The sequence below is a fragment of the Berghia stephanieae genome, chromosome 15 (assembly GCF_034508935.2).
Source record: "Berghia stephanieae isolate SIO BIC M18660-M18661 chromosome 15, UCSD_Bste_1.3, whole genome shotgun sequence".
NCBI classification, from domain to species: domain Eukaryota; kingdom Metazoa; phylum Mollusca; class Gastropoda; order Nudibranchia; family Aeolidiidae; genus Berghia; species Berghia stephanieae.
This window is the reverse complement of record NC_088374.1, coordinates 18,371,129-18,391,128: the sequence shown is the minus strand read 5'-3', so window position 1 is coordinate 18,391,128 and position 20,000 is coordinate 18,371,129. Positions and strand designations below refer to the sequence as shown.

Sequence of the window (20,000 nt, the reverse complement as noted above, 5' to 3'; positions counted from 1 at the left end):
CTTCTTCTTCTTCTTCTTCTTCTTCTTCTTCTTCTTCTTCTTCTTCTTTCTTCTTCTCTTCTTCTTCTTTCTTCTTTTCTTCTTCTTCTTCTTCTTCTTTCTTCTTCTTCTTCTTCTTCTTCTTCTTCTTCTTCTTCTTCTTCTTCTTCTTCTTCTTCTTCTTCTTCTTCTTCTTTTTCTTTCAGCTTATCCCGCATTTTGCAAGGTTGCCATAATGAATGCCATGCATCTTGGTTCAGCTCATCATCTTCCTCCAGGCCCATCATCATCATCATATGTACGTTGAGTATTCTTACTTATTGTCGATCGCCTTCTACTCTTGGGACTGGGACGCTTTGGCAGCTTCTCTGATTTGTTGAGTGAGTTCTTTCCACAGAGGACGGTCTGCTGCGATGGATCTCAGGTGTTCTAAATCCTTTTCGCATCTCAGTTCTTGTGTGTCATCGAGGCGTTTGAGATCTTTATTTATCGCAGTAAATATGCTTGTTGTGGGTCTGTCTCTGTGTTTGTTATGTCCGTTTGGTGTAAAAAGAATAACGCCATTGCCTTATTAGCTGGAATATCTCACCTTAAGATATGTCACAATAGTCTCCATCTGAGCCAAAATTAGAATCCATAGCATCAGTGTTTCTTGGCATTTTATGTTCAGTGATTTGGTACTTGTTTTGGTTGAGTACTTTGAGTATAACCGATTTTTATCTTATATTTTATCTTCCAGAGAAAGTGAACATTACAGGATCGGAGAACCCCGTTCTATTAATGGAGGACAGCACAATTCTTGATGAAAACACAGGGAATACAACCCAATTGAGGTGATATAAATTTCGTGCGGCTTTGCGGCTGATCTTTTGGTATGATACTCGTCTTCGGATCGGAAGGTCCAGGGTTCGAGTCCGCCCTGAGCGGTGCTCAGTTGAGTCTTTGCAAAAGGCTCTTTTACTCAATTCTCTTATCGTGCTTAGGCGCAAAAAAGTACCTGGCCGTTAACAGCGATGTCTCTGTAGAAAAAAAGGTGCTGTCGCCTAAGAAACGTCATGACTGGAGCTATATGTTTAAGGGGTTGCTGTTGGCCTGGAACCTATTGTAAAGAGGTTTGAGCACGATTAGAGGATATTGCCCTTTTTAAATGCGCTACCTTTTTCTTTTTTTGTATTGTTTGGGGGAGAGGGGGGTGGGGGTGGGGGGGGGGGGAATAATCAGAATACCAAAATTGTGATCATTTTTTTCTAAAATCAGTAACTGTCCTATTATCAGGATTAACCCTCTCCTTACCAACTATAGGAAAATCGTCACATTCGTTACGATACAAATAAACATTTTTCTAATTTAAATTTCATTTTTACTTCATAAAATTAAAAAAAAATGAACAGTGTGTTGTAGAGCATGTTTTGCCAAAGAAATTATTAATCAGAAGAACTTACTGCTATTGTGTTTGAGTGATAAAAAATCTATTTTTGTGTTAGTTGGGTGTGAAGTTTTGGGGAAAATCCTGAAAATGGCTGGTAAGGAGAGAGATATACATATGTCAAGAAATATATTTCAAATAGGGAACCACAGTTTTTATCAAAATAAACTGGTTCTAATCTTACCGGAAGTGTAAAACCACTCGTCCGGAAGACTGGATACATACCTTGTGTAATCTTCTGGTTTTAGAGTAATTCCATCTTATTTTCTAGTCTAAATATGATATGCTAGTCGTTAATAAAGATCATCCACCCTCGCTCTTTTACGTCCCGTAATCCTAAGAATCTGCCTGTACATCCTGCTACTAAAATAGTTATTCCACCTTATGATTCAATATCAGTAGTACGCCATTCACACATATCTCATTCGTTTTTAGTCTTTCATTCATCGTGTTTTGTTGATAAACGAAACGTACACAGTATCTGTCTTCGTCTAATAAATTGAAGCTTACAATTCAATAATGTGCGGCCATGTGGTCTTGAAGTATGACACACGCTTTCTGATCGGATGGTCCTGGGTTCGAGCCTCGCTCGGCGCATAGTTGAGTCCCTGGAAAAGGCTCTTTACTCACATTCTCTCAGCGTACTCGGGTGTAAAGTGAGTACCTGGTCGTTTACAGCGTTGTCTCTTTCCAACAAAAAATGGTAAAGTCCTCTAACAGGCGACATGTCACGTCCTACATGTTAAATGTTGCTGTTGGCCAGGTACCCCTTGTAAAGCGTTTAGAGCATGTTTAGTGGCTATATGCTCTGTATAAAAGTCTCAATTTTATTATTGCTTAAGTAGGATTTTAACAGAAATCGCTAAGTTAGTGACACATTTTAAGTTCTTTTGATTTGCTAACAAGCCGTACCAAATATCTCATTGTCCTATTTAATTTCTTTCTTTCTTTTCAGACAGGACTTTACACAATTTACAGACAAGATTTCTAAGGAGGTCAAAGAGAGGATGGAGGTAGGGGCGATACAGAGTGAAGGCTTTAAAAATTGAACTTTTATATAGCGTAATAGCCATTCAACGCGATTAAAGCGTTTTACAAGGGGTTCCCTGACCAACAGCAACACTTAACATGTAGGACGTGATAAGGCGCCTGTTAGGCGATATTACAATTTTTTCGGACAGATACAACACTGCTAACGGTCATGTACTCATTTTACACATGAGTACGGTGAGAGAATCTGAGTAAAGAGTATTTTCCAAGGACTCAACTATGCGCCGAGCGAGACTCGAACCCAAGATCATCCGATCCGAAAACCAGTGTCGGTATTCCTTAGACTGGCGTTTTCTTTATGGGTCCTAAATGGTGAGCCCATGATTCAAATCCAGTGACTAGTGGATGAATAAAGGCATCGCCTTCGTCCTCATTCACTTTCAATAGTTTGGAGCATATTGTTTTTTTTTCTTTTTGTTGCTCTTTCATGTCACTTATAAACATTCGTGAGACCCACGTGGCAGAAACGCACCTGTTTCTAAGGATCATTGTTACGAAGTGGTGTACCCTTTCCTTTGAAATTCCAACTTCTTTCCCAATGTCTAACACGCCAATTTGATTACTGACATCCGAGACACTTCGGGGCCTCACGCATCGAGTTTAATTTTAAAGTTTTGTTTTGATCAGATCTCCGCCTTCCACAAACCTTGCCACAAACGGGTTTAGAACTAACACAAGCCTCACTATAATATACACTCTTCATTCCGCTATGGATTTTAATGGGTGAACAGACTTCAGCAATCAGAAATACAATAACAATACTCTGCATTAACTCTCGCCTTACTCAACATTTTCCCAGAAATGCCATGTCCTACAAACATAAAATTGATTTTTAAAACTCTAAGTAGTATATAACTATATGCTACACATACATCATTTTGTTCATCAGGACACGTTCATTTAACTGTGACAAATTAGTTTCATAAAACTTTGAATAGAAGAAACAACGTTACGATTTTCCTGTAATTGGTAAGGATCGAATATTGTTGGTGCTGCAATTTACATGTTTTTGTTTAGACCGAGGTTGTTGACCACGTAATAGGACAAAAGCGATTACGTCACCCCATGAGGTCATAACTTTAGAACTTTTGACACATCAATACCGATTTTTAGTCGAGTATCTTTGAAAGTATAAGGAAAATTTCAAAAGTTTCCAGCCCACCCTCGTGTTATTAAATGAGGCGAAAGCTCCTTAAAACGGTTAAAAACAAACAGCAAAAAAAAGAAAACACCAACGTGTCACTATCCTAACAAACCAATATTCTGATGATGTCTCCCTCCAGAGACCAGCATTTGTCAATTGTCCAGAGAGCCCAATCTCCCATAGGATACCTCCACCTCCAGTTGCCTTCTATTACCAAGTGGAGGAAATAGATGTGGGTGGAGTCTTGACAACTAAATCTTCTTCAGAACCAACTCTTGACTATTATGAGGTGAGAATAGGATTAAGTTGTGTTGTTGTTGTCGTTGTTTATGTTGATGGTGATGATGGTGATAATCATGATGATGATGATGATGATGATGATGATGATGGTGATGATGAAAACGAAGGAGGAAGAGGTAGGTGATGGTGTTGAGACTAGTGGCGGCGGTTATGGTGATGAATTGTGACGATGTCATATTTATATTTATATATTTATATATATATAGATATAATTATGAATATTCTTCTTCCTCCTCCTATTCCTATTCTTTTTCTTCTTCTTCTTCTTCTTCTTCTTCTTCTTCTTCTTCTTCTTCTTCTTCTTCTTCTTCTTCTTCTTCTTCTTCTTCTTCTTCTTCTTCTTTTTATTATTATTATTATTATTATTATTATTATTATTATTATTATTATTATTATTATTATTATTATTATTATTATTATTATTATTATTATTATAATAATAATAATAATAATAATAATAATAATAATAATAATAATAATAATAATAATAATAATAATAATAATAATAATAATAATAATAATAATAATAAATGGCATTTATATAGCGCTTTACCCCGTTGTCACAGGCTCTAAGCGCTTTATATTGATATAAAACAAAAACATATTACAGTGAGACAAGTGTGAAGGAAACGTGATACGAATTCAATTTAACAACAAAATATGAAAATAATATTGCAACATTATGATGTAAAAAGATAAAACTTTAAGCGAGATTTGAACGTTGTCAACGAATCCGAGCATCTCACGTGTGATGGGAGAGAGTTCCAAAAATGGGGGGGGGGGGGGGGGGCGAAAATTGAAAAGATTGTTCACCTATTTTACGCAATGGCTTAGGTTTGATAAGGATTGATTGGTCATTGCTTGACCTCAAGTTTCTATTGGGGACATATATGTTTAGGTCTTTAATATAGGAGGGACTGTTCGTGCTCAGGGATTTGTAGACATCAGTACAGATCTTATAGGCAACTCTTTTTTCCACAGGAAGCCAATGTAACTCACGGAGAAGAAGAGTTGCTGACGGGTATTTTTTGTTATTGCGTACAATGAGTCTGACTGCGTTATTTTGAGCAACCTGAAGTTTGCTAATTTTGTCTTTAGCTAAATTCGCCCAAAGGGAGTTACAATAGTCCAATTTAGATAAAACAAGGGAATTAATTAAAAGTTATGCTATATGCTTCGGTATTAAATTACGAGTTTTGCTTATTTTTTCATTTCTATGTACATTGATTGTATGGTGTTATTCACGCCGCTTGTCATGGAAAATCTTTATCAATGATGACGCCAAGGTTTTTTGCTTTATTTGAAAATTCTATTGTGCTATTTCCGAGAGTAATATAGGTGATTCATTTGCCTGTTTAAGGATACTCGGCCTTCCAAACATTAAAATCTCAGTTTTACTATCATTTAATTTTAACTTATTGTGGTACATCCAAGAGTTAATCTCATTAAAACAGCTCGTAATTCGTTGTATTAAGAACTGTAAATTACTAAGGGGTGCTGAATCATATATTTGCGTATCATCTGCATAAAAATGATAACTCAGATTGAATCTGGATATCACACTAGAAAGGGGCTGCATATATACAGTAAAAAGGACAGGACCAAGAACAGATCCTTGTGGCACTCTAAAATTTAGTAAAACTTGTTCTGACTGAACACCATTCACCAAGACAGTCTGCCATCGATCCTGTAAATATGATGTAAACCATTTAAGGGCAATTCCTTTTATGCCGAACGTATTTTCTAGTCTTCTTAACAAAATGTCATGGTCAATGGTGTCAAAGGCAGCTGAAAGATCTAAAAGGCATAATACATTGATATTGTTAGCATCAGCATTACATAGCAAGTCATTAAAGATTTTAAGAAGCGCCGTTTCAGTACTGTGTTGATGTTTGTAGGCTGACTGAAAGGGTTGTTCCAAACTGTTGTTCTTAAGATGAGATGTTAATTGTGTAAGAACTACCTTCTCCAAAAGTTTTGACAAAAAAGGTAAATTTGATACAGGACGATAATTGTTTAATATATTGTGGTCCAGTGATGGTTTCTTCAGAAGTGGTTTGACGAGGGCACTTTTAAAGCACGATGGAACTTCGCCAGTCAGTATGGATGTATTTATGATTGATGTAATGGATGGTAATAATGTATCGATGGAGCTGGCCAAAAGCTGTGCTGGTAGGAGATCAAGGTCGCAGGATTTAATGGGGGCTTTTTTATCAACTCGTTTATGAAACTAGGTGAAACTGGTTGGAACTTGTCTAAAGGGGTACCACAGAATGTATTTGTATCTATAAATGGTTCATGCCGATCTAGTTCTGAACGAATGTTATGGATTTTTTCTTTAAAAAAGTTGACAAATGTGTTTGGCAAGTCTCTTTGATTGGTTGTAGATGGTAATGAAGTGCATCTTTCACGTCCAAGTAGATCATTGCAGATGTTAAATAATTGTTTGCAAGATTTAGACGTTTCGAATTTTGAAAGAAAATACGTGGTCTTTGCCTTTTTTAATGTTGTCATTCAGGCACGAAATGTGTTCTTGAATAATTCACGATGAATCGTAAGGCCTGATGTTTTCAGCTGTCTTTCTGCTCTCCGACACTTCGTTTTAGCTTCTTTAACGTCCGACCTATACCACGGACCATACTTGCGGTTGGTGACGGTCCTTGTTTGGAATGGCGCATGTTTGTCAAAAGTTTCGATGAGACAACTATTCCATTGGTCTGGAGAAATCATTGAATTTTTAGTAAGTTTTGTTTTTAAATCGCCTCTGAAATTGTCCAAATTAATGCCTTTAATGTTTCTGGTTGATGTGGTGGTGGTTTCTTGGCATGGTTTTGAAACGTAAAGATTGAAAGAAATGAGGGAGTGGTCCGAAAAGGGGAGATAATCGACGATGGCGTTGGTTTTGTGGGACTCTGAATTTTCTACAATTACCCAATCTAAAATATGACCAGCAGAGTGGGTTGGCGATGTTACAATTTGGCATATGTTGTTCTCCGATAATGACTCGTGTAATTTAGCGGTGGCCGTGACGTTGTCGAAGTGAAAATTAAAGTCGCCGAGTATAATTGAATGGCCAGGACGCGTGTGTTGCAAAGTTAGCATCTCTTTGATTTCCTTCCTAACATCAGGTAATTTTATTTTGTTTTTCTTGTTTGCTGGCGGTCGGTAGATGCAGTTGAAGTTGTATCTTGTATTCTGTAGGGATAATCTAAGATCAATGGCCTCCATTGTTTTGCAGCGCATTTCGAGGATTTGCACATGTTTAGAAAATGTTGTTTTATAAAATACGCCAATGCCACCCCCTCGCTGATCTTCCCTTGGATACGATCTAAATTGGTACCCAGGGGGTGTCATTGCCTTTTCAACTGGGTCGTCTCCAGACTGTGAGAGCCATGTCTCTACTATAAATAGTATGTCGAAGTTCTTCTCCGTTAATAAATCGTTTAATTCTTCGGTTTTGTTACGGCAGGACTGTGAATTTAAAAGACCAATAACAATGTTATTGTTGTCGTTTGTGAAACTGTTTGTGGTCGGTACAGTTACAAGTGTTGGTGGTGGACGGGGGTTTGTGTGGGGGCGGGGTGGACGACGAGTTGTTACCATTGAGATGTTGTGTTGTTTCCGCGTGCCTCCCCGAGGCCTGTTCTTATTAATATTATTGTAAAAAAGTGGATCACTTGAGTTAAAAATCACAGCTGGAATGTGACGTTGTTTACGTTTGCCGCCTCGAGGCCTGTTGTAAAAATCAGATGTTGAATAAAAGTGTTCACAATCATTAAAATAATGGTGGTGGTAAATCACGGCTAAAAATAAGGTGAACAATGTTTGTATGAGGGCGGCGGCCATTAAGTGACTGTGTAAAAATCTTTTAAAACTTACAGTTTCCATGATAAAATACAGAATTATATAGCAGTCCATTCTTAAGAATTGATAAAATTTTTAAATTATTATTATTATTATTATTATTATATTATTATTTATTATTATTATTATTATTATTATTATTATTATTATTATATTATTATTATTTATTATTATTTATTATTATTATTATTATTATTATTATTATTATTATCATTATTATTATTATTATCATTATTATTATTATTATTATTATTATTATTATTATTATTATTATTATTTTTTTTTTTTACATTATCATTATTAATTTTATCAATAGCATCATTTCTAATTTTATCATATCTATTCATTCATATCATTCATTCATCATCTATCATCATCTCATCATTTCTCTCATCCTCCACTCATCTCATCTCATCATCTCATCATCATCTCATCATCATCATCATCATCATCATCATCTTCATCATCCATCATCATCCCATCATCATCATCATCATCATCTTCATCATCACATCATCATCACCATCATCATCATCATCATCATCATCATCATCATCATCATCATCATCATCATCATCATCATCATCACATCATCATATCATCATCATCATCACCATCATCATCATCATCATCATTCATCATCCATCTCATCACTCATCTTTCATCATTTCATCATTCATCATCATCATCATCATCATCACTTTCATCTCATCACCTTCATCATCACATCTCATCATCATCATCATCAATCATCACATCATTCATCATCCATCATCATCATCATCAATCATCATCATCATCATCATCATCATCATCTCTCATCATCTTCATCATCACCATCATCATCATCACCATCATCATCATCATCATCATCATCATCATCATCATCATAATCATCATCATCTTCATCATCATCTTCATCATCATCATCATCATCATCATCATCATCACCACCACCACCATTATCTAATTATTATTTTCTATGAACAGAAAACCTTTGCCAGTGACTTGAAGGTATTTTCTATGCTGTCTGAACTATCCGTACCAACCAGGGCTGTGTCTGAACACCATCAACGTCATCTTGTGTTACAGGACTTCCAATCAGGTATGGAAAACCCTTAGAAAAAAATAGGATGTTTGAAAAAAAATATGTTATAAAATTAATATATATCGATCAATATCCACAAAACGTGCTCAAATCGCTTTACAAGGGGTCACAAGCCAACAACAACAACATTTAATTAACATGCTAGACTGGGTTCTGACAGGTCCTGGGTAAAGTTTTGATTATTTATTTAGTTTTAGTCTCCTATCAAAACAGTAGTGATTGCGTTGCTTGTTCTAAAGGATCCGACAGAAAGAACTTTGCAAAAGACTATCGTTCTATCCACAGGACAACAATCAATTGTTATGGTCCTTTTCACGCTATTTAAATGACGGGGATAAACTCCAACTCCATGGGTTTATTAACTCTGAAGGAACTATTTTTTTCAGATATGGTTAATTGTGAGTTTATGTGGTCTAGTGTGGTCAAGGATTCGAACTTTGTTCTGACAGGTGCATAGTAGAGTCCTTAGAAAAATCTCTTTGGTCACATTTTTTTCTTCATTGTAAAATCAGAACTGTCCGTTAACTCTTTCAGCGCCATTTGCCGCACTGTGCGGCCAGAGCAGAATCTGTTCTACTGGCAATGGCCTTGTTTTGAAAGGCAAAAACAATAATGTAATCCAATCTTACTTTCTCCAATAGTACTATAAATTGAACCAATGGTATCATTTCTTTCATCAGAACATTCAATTGGCCTTAGGGGGGTATTTTAATTGAGATTTTGTGCTGAATTCGAATGTCGCTTTGTCTTAGCTTGTCATTCTCATGCTGCCTCAATCAGGTGTCAGCCATTTTGTGACGTAAATGCGAATAATATACCCTCAGCGTTGAAAGTGAAAACAGCTTTGATTCTGTCGGAAAAAAACCCTGCAATATCGCCTAACAGGCTTAATGTCTCGTCCTTTATTATACGTGATGCTGTTTGTCTAGGAACATGTGTGAAGAGCTTTGAGAATTTTGGTGGATATTTGTGCTAAATAAGAGCTCAAGTTAAATTTCAGTCTAAATAAAGTATGTACTGATATTCATGTCTATCATATATGTGACTCATCATGTAAAACTGGTAATCTGTCGGAGTAACAATGACACCACTAATGTGATTCACTGTCTATAGATGGAACAAAATTGACGTCACTTAGCTCTTTGTTATTGTATTTAGCCATGGATTTTTATGAGTAGTTCACGCTAATTTGTATTAATCAGACAATAATCGTATAAGGTTACACTTTTTTGTAACATTGTGTGTTTGTACTATATCTTCTGCTGATGGAGTTGTGAGTTTTTTTTAAAACCTAACGCGTAGCATTAAAATATTGTGAGTTCCTTTTTGACTCTAAGGTTTTTTAAAACAAATTTATTGAATAAAGTAAACATTTTTTTTTTTTAACTTAGAAAAGTATGAGGGAGAATTAGGAGGATGATAATGACGATGATGATGATGATGATGATGATGATGATGATGATGATGATGATGATGATGATGATGATGATGATGATGATGATGATGGAGGAGGAAAAGTATCGGAATGGATTGAGGAGGGGGAGGAGAAGGCGGCGTGGAATGAGAGTAGAAGGAAGAGAAGGATGTGGTGGATAGAATAAGGAGGAGGAGGAGTGGAATGAGGAGGAGGGGGAGGAGTGGAATGAGGAGGAGGAGGAGGAGGAGGAGGAGGAGGAGGAGGAGGAGGAGGAGGAGGAGGAGAAAAGATAGATTCAAAACTCTTCAACGAACTTTCCTATAAGACTCTTTAAACCCACTGAAATGTAAACATTTCAATTTTATACCAAATATAGACATTTGACATTTGGATTTTTCAGGGTTGGATTATGACCTTGACCTTGTGTATGGTAATTGCAGCATCAGAGATATTAACCTAGCCCAAGATTACGCAGGTTCTGATCCTGACGTCACAAAGATGGAATCACCTGCGCAGTTTTTCCATCTCAGTCCTAACACTTACCACTACACTGGCGAGGTAAGTTATAGATGGAACGAAATTTACGTCACTGAGCTCTTTGTTATTGTTGGTAGCCACCCATTTTTATGATTACTCCTTAATAAATTCTATTAATCAGATAATGAAAGTTAGGGATACTTTTGTCTGTTGTTACGTTATATACGGCTGGCAATATTGTGATTTTTTAAGCTAAGCGCATACAATCAATACTAATACATTTTTATTAGAGCAGTTTATTTCAACCAGGTGTATTTTACCGTAGCCTTCGTCAACTAAGAACTTGAAACTATCCCAAAAAAATCGTCACATAAAAAGACGAAGATCACTTAAATATGAAATGTAATCTATAGATAGAACGAAGATGACGTCACTCAGACCTTTGATATTGTCTTTTGCCATCCGCGTTTATGGGTAATTCTCAATAAACTGTAAAAACCAGACTATAAACGTTCAAGGTTACACATAGTTTGTGTTGGTCCGTTATACATTACTTATATCACATCCGCCAAGCAACGAGCAGCTTGGTTCTAAACAAAGAAAATCAGTAATTTTTGTTCTTCATTCTGGCTAAAACTTGTTCACATGTCATGTGATCTGAGTGTATAAAAGTCAAAAAATGATCAGACTTATAATGTTTATCTCCTCTGGATATATTTTATGCTAGCCGGAGAAGTATTTTATAAGTTCGTCCGCCATTTCTCGGATAGTTTAGAACCGGTTACTAAGTTACTATAGATCATTACGAGGGAAGTGACGTCACGACTGTTGAAGCCTATTCCAGACGTAATGGCCCGTACAGACTTTCCGTACACGGTCTGACGAACATAGGTTAGACGCGATGGATGTGTGGCACGGTAAATCGACATAGGTCGACGAGGGAAGTTCCGTTAACTCTCACCTTACCGATCATTTTCAGAATTCTCCCAAAAATGGAAGTCTTACCCAGCAGAAAAATTGATTTTTAAAACTCAAACAAGGTCTCTACAAAAACAACTTTATGTTCTTATTAATCAAACAAAGATCATTCTTCAAAGGTTGTGATGTACAAAATATATCTGAATAAGAAAATGGTATGTTGTTGTGTCGTAACAAACGTATTGATTTTGCTGCAGGTGGTGAGGAGAGGGTTAAGTCGTACAGTTAATTGCTCCGCGTCGGATCTGGGACAACACACACACACACACACACACACACGCGCGCGTGCGCGCTCATATACACCACCACCATCACACCGCTGTCACACACATACCATAGGGACACGCGTACACAAAAAAATGAGTGAACTTCACTCACTCACTCACTCAACAGAGAGAGAGAGAGAGAGAGAGAGAGAGAGAGAGAGAGAGAGAGAGAGAGAGAGACCCCTTTCCGTAGTTTGAAGTTAGAGGGCCTTCAGTGAAAACTAATCACCAGTGATGATACGTCAACACGATTACAGGAAGATATCAGGCGGCTCCTGGTATCAGAGGCTTGGGCGGAGATCCGTCAGACAAGATTGAAATTCCTCGTTTACACGCTCAATAAACAGGAATGTTGGTCTATTTTCCTAAATTTGTATACATCAGTCGGACCGTCTATACGTCCAAATGGGCCATAATGGTTTTTAAAAATCCTACATTTGTGACCCTTCCCCCCAAAAAGGTATTAAGTCGGGAGGGTTAAGATGTTGAAAATTGAATTTATAGCCAGCAATATCAGACTTGTGTTGAGTGTGTGTGTTTTATCAAGGACAATGGATACCATATTTTAAGTTGCTAATGCCAACAATTTATATTTTTGACCGGTTTAACATTTAATTCGGCTTTTAAGCATCCAGGTCGTTCCGACATAATGTCGTTTGAGACGATGGGTCACATTTTGCATAAACGGAGTCGTTTATCTACCATCTTGTTATCTACATCTCATGGATATATAATCATTTCTATCCTTAACGTCATTAATATATATTTTCTACATTATGGTTTTACACATTTTTCAAATCATATCATATTTACCCTTGAACTTCCCAGCACACAAACAGATATTGTGTTTTTAACACATTTTTCAAATCATATCATATCATATTCAACCTTTGACCTCCCCAGCACACAAACACAAACACATAATGTATTTTTCACACATTTTTCAAATCATACCTTATCATATTCATTCCTTGACCTTCCCAGCACACAATCACATGTATTTTTCACACATTTTTCAAATCATATCATATCATATTCACCCCTTGACCTCCCCAGATAACACAAACACATATTGTGTTTTTCACACATTTTTCAAACCATATCATATCATATTCTCCCCCCTGACCTCCCCAGCACACAAACACATAGTGTGTTTTTCACACATTTTTCAAACCATATCATATCATATTCACCCCCTGACCTCCCCAGCACACAAACACACATTGTGTTTTTCACACATGTTTCAAATCATACCATATCATATACACCCCTTGACCTTCCCAGCACACAAACAGATATTGTGTTTTTAACACATTTTTCAAATCATATCTTATCATCTTTTCCCCATCACCTCCCCAGCACACAAACACAAACACTTATTTTTCACACACTTTTCAAACCATATCATATCATATTCACCCCTTGACCTCCCCAGCACACAAACACAAACACATAATGTATTTTTCACACATTTTTCAAATCATACCTTATCATATTTCCCCTTGACCTCCCCAGCACACAAACACTGATAGAGGAATTGACGTTGACACATACGTGACTCAACAAGTTGGTGTCATGCAGGCCTGGTCGTTTGCATCGGTAAGTGTGGCTACAATCTTGTCTGATAGTATTAATTTAAATTAAATTAAATTGAGCTTTTATACAGCGCAATATCCACTAAACGTGCTCAAAGCGCTTTACAAGGCGTCCCCGGCCAACAGCAACATTTAATATGTAGGACGGGACATGACGCCTGTTAGGCGATATTACAACATTTTTGGACAGAGACACCGCTGTTAACGGCCAAGTACTCCTTTTACACCTGAGTACCGTGAGCCTTCTCCAAGGACTCAACTATGCGCCGATGGAGACTCGAACTCAGGCCATTCCGATCCAAAAGCGAGTGTCATACCACTATGGCACTAGCTTTCCGACTGGATGGTCCCAGCGGCGTGGCGTATTGACGGCATATGGTGGTGCCATGATTAGAAAAAAAAATCTAAAACAGTGAACACGGTTAAGAGGAGAGAGCACATATTAAAAACTCTCTTTTATGGAAGGGTGGGGGAGGGTCGATGGTTTCTACGAGTGGACAAAACTCACAAAAACAAATATAATAATAATTCATGAAAACAACAAGCCACAACACTGAGATACAAGTCCCGTATGAAAAGGTCTTTGTAATTATTCTTTGTCCACCATTTAAAGGATTGGATTTGGTAGATAATGCAATCAATATGTTATAAATGTAAATCAAAAGAGGAAAAAAAACCTATGACAGAAATTACTTACTTTTAGAACTTGTAAAAAAATCTGCACGGCGATGTTTCATCTCTGCAAATCTTTTTATAATGTTTTTATTGAAATCTGGAATGGCATCTATTTCAGCTTTGTAAATTGACAGAATCCTTAACGAATATAACCGCTCAGGTTTCATTGAATTTCGCAAGAAATGTTTCACTCTTTTAAGTGTGCTAAAACAACCAACGTTCAGGAGGTTAAGAAATACGATGGAAGTGGTTAAGTTCACTGTAGCCTATAGATGTCCATGATTTGTCAGTGTTTGTTGTATCTGTAAAAAGTAGACAATAAAGACAAAAGACTAAACTAACTGTGAGCCATTCATGCCTGTCATACCATGTCACTGAAAAAGAGTGTTTTCGAGATTTCCACACCTGTGTTAATTCAAAATCAGTTGGTTGGTGAGGAACTAGTCTTTTTATTTCTAATTTGTCATCTAGTGTCAATCTCCCAAACGGTCGGCGAAGTAAAGAGTCAACTTGATTCATTGCAATTCATTGTTTAACAAAACAAAACTTCAAAGTATATCTCAAATAATGGAAATCAGTGGAATACGATTAATGATTGCACAAATAAAAGGTAGATTCAGATCTTAAAGCATCACAAAGAAAAAATCACTCCACTTAAGTACTTAAAAAATCTAAAAACACACCAAAAGTATAACTGTTGACAATCTTCGCTTTCTTTCTCTGACTGACTCAAATACACGCACAAACACACACACACACACACACACACACACACACACACACACAAATAAACACTCATACACACGTAACCATCAACTCGGCACTACAAGCAAGAAAAATGTTGGTAAATTCGTCCACAATGCTTCGTTGCAAAGAATTACTTTATTCAATAATCGTGAAAAAGAGTTGGGGGTTTGATATGTTATTTTTTAAAGTTTTATGATGTTTTTCTTTGCTGCTTACAAGTAAACTTGACAATGATCAGTGTTTTTGACAGTTAATGTAATATTTTGGATGGCCGAAGTTACCCTAATTTGGCGCATCCCCCCAGTCCAACGGTGGAGCTCTCAGATCCTGGCACAAGTCGAGGGGTTTTCCGCTATTTGAAGATAGTATAATTCGACCTAGTTTCTCGCTCAATCAGCTGTCGCGATACTAATGGATAGAGCATTAACTGGAGCTCGGATTGCTTTGCACCACGGTGTTGACTCTCTCACTACTTCGCGAAGTGATGTCACCAACACACGAGTCGGTGCAGTGCGTGACTCGGAATCTTGAATAGAGTGGAGACTAAAAAGGCAGTATGTTGTTGGCGAGTTGGCGAAAGACAGTGGAGTGAAAATCTCTGTTTTATTTTTAATTAAATTATGCTGTTAATGATTTTTTAAAGATTGGTGCGGTGCCTGGCACCATTCGATCCAACGGCCCCACGCCACTGGATGGTCCAGGGTTTGAATTCCGGCGGTTTAACACCTGGAAAAGACTCTTTATTCACATTCTCTTACCAATCACGGATAAAACCCAAAATGTTTCGGACCCCCACCCCACCACTCCCTGTCCATCCAGCATTGATTGAGTAGGTGGGTCTGTCCAATCGGGCGGATAGTACCTTGCGATACACTAGCGTTCTATCAAAACGGTAGCAAGTAATTGCTATTGTCACTTATACGCTACAAAACATGGGATAAAGTCGGGTTCTATGGGAGGACAGCGTGGCTCAGCGGTACGGTCTTGGTTTGTACCCAAAAGGTAACGAGTTCGATCACCCGCCGCTGCGTTGTGTGGCCTTGAGCAAGTCACCTAGCCCTAGCTCACTTGACTTACTTTATTGTAATACATGGGGTGAGAATGTGGTCCCATATGACTTGCTCCAACAGTCAACAAATCTTTACTTTCGCTTTGTAAATTTTGCCGCTCGAAGCTCAAAGCAATACATAACAATGTGAAATTGAATGTAAGCTTCAAATTTGGTGGACGAGATCCGATAATGAGGGCGTTTTGGTTTCCTCTTTATCTGCAAAAAAAAGATGAACGTAACACTACAGACGAATGAGATAATGTGATAGTGGCGTTGTTAAGTGAATATCCATAAATGGTTATGTTTTTGGTTGTGTTTTTTTTCTACAAACTCAAACATCTTCTCATATTAATTTGCACTATGCACTATCAAAGACAGGAACGCTCTTCTCGAATCATGTGTGAACACAACAGATTTAGAAACATTCAAACAAATATTATCACAATCCTTCAGCCTAAACACCAACTATGTTTGCTGCTACATTCAATAACTCTCTCCACCCTCGAATACAATTATTCAGAATAGGATTCAATAGTCTGATGTCATGTCCGTCAGCTACGAGTATCTTGGTTCTGAACAAAGAAAGTCAGTACTTTTTATTCTTTGTACTGGCTAGAACTGTTTTACATGTCATGTGATCAGAATGTAAAAAAGTCAAAACATGATTAGACTTATAATGTTTTTCTCCTCTGGATACACTTTTATGCTCATCGGAGAAGTATTTCATAAGGGCGTCCGCCATTGTTTCGATCGTTGAGAACCAGTTGCTAAATTACTATGTGTCAGTACGAGGGAAGTAAAGTCACGATTATTGAAGCCTATTGAGTCGACTTCGAGTAACATTAATATTCAGTTTCAGATACAGATTCATGTTCATATTCATATTTGTTTTCTTCAATCAGAAAGACTGGATGTTGAAGAAAATGGGTTTTAAAGAATACAAGATGATCCCTGTGGAGTATAAAATCTGGTCTAAAGATGTAAGTATTGATATAACAGTATAGTATAGAACCTGGTCTCAAGATGTAAGAATTGATATAACAGTATGGTATAGAACCTGGTCTCAAGATTTAAGTATTGTTATAACAGTATGGTATAAAACCTGGTGGCAATACGTAAGTATTGATATAACAGTATAGTATAAAACCTGGTGGCAATACGTAAGTATTGATATAACAGTATAAAACCTGGTCGCAATAAGTAAATATTGATATAACAGTATAGTAGAAAGCCTGGTCGCAGTACGTAAGTATTGATATAACAGTATAGTAGAAAGCCTGGTCGCAGTACGTAAGTATTGATATAACAGTATAGTATAGAACCTGGAGACTAGCAATGGCAAGATCAAAGCTAGAAAAGATGAATAATATCTGGAAAGGGCAGTGCATTCAAACAAAAATCAAAATGCTCATAAGTGTTGTTTTCCCAACTGCAACATATCGATGCGAAGCGTGGACTATCAGCAAAGCAGAGAGCACAAAGATCACAGCTTTCGAAATGGCATGCTACAGAAAAATACTTAGAATATCATGGACTGAAAAACAAACAAACAAAGAAGTCCTGAGAAGGATCGGAATAAAATCACCAAGTCTTCATCAAACTGGAAAGAAACTGAAACTGAACTATTTTGGCCATACGACTCGCCACGAATCATTAGAAAAGCACATTCTGCAGACAAGGGTAGACGGCAAGAGAGGAAGAGGTAGATCAACAAGAAGCTGGGAACAAGATATATGTGAATGGCTGGGAATGACAACAACTCAAGCAAGTTGACTGGCGGAAAACCGTAATCTGTTTGGCAAGAAAGTTCCTGAAGCAACGTCCTACGCAGGATCAGCTGACTAGAATAAATGAATATAACCTGGTCGCAATACGTAAGTATTGATATAACAGTATAGTATAAAACCTGGTCGCAACACGTAAGTATTGATATATCAGTATAGTATAAAACCTGGTCGCAACACGTAAGTATTGATATAACAGTATAGTATAAAACCTGGTCGCAATACGTAAGTATTGATATATTAGTATAGTATAAAACCTGGTCGCAATACGTAAGTATTGATATAACAGTATAGTATAAAACCTGGTCGCAATACGTAAGTATTGATATATTAGTATAGTATAAAACCTGGTCGCAACACGTAAGTATTGATATAACAGTATAGTATAAAACCTGGTCGCAATACGTAAGTATTGATATATTAGTATAGTATAAAACCTGGTCGCAACACGTAAGTATTGATATAACAGTATAGTATAAAACCTGGTCGCAATACGTAAGTATTGATATATTAGTATAGTATAAAACCTGGTCGCAACACGTAAGTATTGATATAACAGTATAGTATAAAACCTGGTCGCAATACGTAAGTATTGATATAACAGTATAGTATAAAACCTGGTCGCAACACGTAAGTATTGATATAACAGTATAGTATAAAACCTGGTCGCAATACGTAAGTATTGATATAACAGTATTGGTGCTATGCGTTCAGCCAAAAATCTCATAACATCCACCAGCCGTATATAATGTACCAACACACAAAAATATATGTAACCTTGAACGTTTAAATATAGTATATGATTGGCTAACAAGCTCACAACATTGCCATCCGGAAGTATAAAGGACCAACAAACAAATCTATGCATAACCTTGAACGCTTATAGTCTGGTTAATACAATTTAGTGATAATTACTCATAGACGCGGATGGCAAAAAAAAACCCCAATAACAAAGACTTTAGTGATGTCAACTTTCAACTATCTATAGTCTGGTTGATACGATATAGGGAGAACTACTCATAATAATGGCTGTCTAAAAACAATAACAAAGAGCTGAGTGACGAAAATTTCGTTCTATCTATATCTGCCTGGCGGATGTTATGATTATTTTGGCTAAGTGCACAGCATCAATACAGTTTGTGATCTTTTTGGGATTTTCAGATCAAGGGGAAGCCCAACCAAGGGAGAACCTCTCCGAGGTTACAAAATATTCAACATTGGTCAAAAACTGTATTATAGCACTCAAGTTGTACAGTTTCCTACAGAGTCATCGTTAATGGCAGTAAATAGGAAAATATCTGAAGAGCAGATATAATTTTTAATCAATGCGAAATTAGAAGATTTTATTTTAATTTAAATTGTCCAAAAAAGTAAAAAAAAAAAAATCACCTCACTTTGATGCAAATTACTCCCCTTTGTTTGTATTATTTAAATGACGTAATATGTTATGATACATTTTATACAAGTTCAGTTCTTTGCGGAGAATGGAAAATTATTTTAAAAGGTGAAGGTCAGAGATCTTTAATTTTTCAATAAATGACTGCTTACCTTGGCCTTTGATATAAATTGTTTAAGTCGATAACACGATTGCATCATAAATGGTCTTTAATGCAATTTACCTTGTATTGTTTATTCTTATTAAAGACTACAAAAGGGGTGTTATGATATACTATTCTTTCCTTTTTTGTGTTTATTAAGTGAGTTAATTTTACTGTGCTCAATGACACTACGAGCTTGCGACCAATTGTATGGTAGTAGTTCTTCTATTCACCATAAATTGCATTTGTCTCCATCTACTTTAATTACAATTCCCAGCAACCCGCCAACCAGACTATCCATATCTCTAACTTCAAGACACATTTATCTGACAAATACGTGTACACATCTTTAACATTTTTAATGTTCTACAATTCCCAGCAACCCGCCAACAAGACTACACATATCTTTCACTTCAAGACGTCTATCTGACAAATACTTGTAGCCTTCTTTAATATTTTTAATGTTCTACAATTCCCAGCAACCCGCCAACAAGACTACCCATATCTTTGACTTCCAGACGTCTTTATCTGACAAAGACGTCTACCCTTCTTTAATATTTTAATGTTCTCCAATTCCCAGCATCCAGCAAACAAATCTACC

At 36.8% G+C, this 20,000-nt stretch overlaps 1 protein-coding gene across 1 annotated transcript in view; it reads left to right on the top strand.

Moving 5' to 3' along the window:
• Positions 1 to 19,962, top strand: part of LOC144960398 (uncharacterized) — a 23,777-nt gene extending 3,815 nt beyond the window's left edge. The window contains exons 4-11 of the mRNA XM_078893481.1: positions 719 to 812; positions 2,361 to 2,418; positions 3,739 to 3,888; positions 8,754 to 8,868; positions 10,689 to 10,846; positions 13,525 to 13,608; positions 16,980 to 17,057; positions 19,879 to 19,962. Of these exons, the coding sequence (XP_078749607.1) occupies positions 719 to 812; positions 2,361 to 2,418; positions 3,739 to 3,888; positions 8,754 to 8,868; positions 10,689 to 10,846; positions 13,525 to 13,608; positions 16,980 to 17,057; positions 19,879 to 19,962 (821 nt within the window). The remainder of the gene's footprint in view (positions 1 to 718; positions 813 to 2,360; positions 2,419 to 3,738; positions 3,889 to 8,753; positions 8,869 to 10,688; positions 10,847 to 13,524; positions 13,609 to 16,979; positions 17,058 to 19,878) is intronic.
• The last annotated feature ends 38 nt before the right edge of the window (positions 19,963 to 20,000 follow it).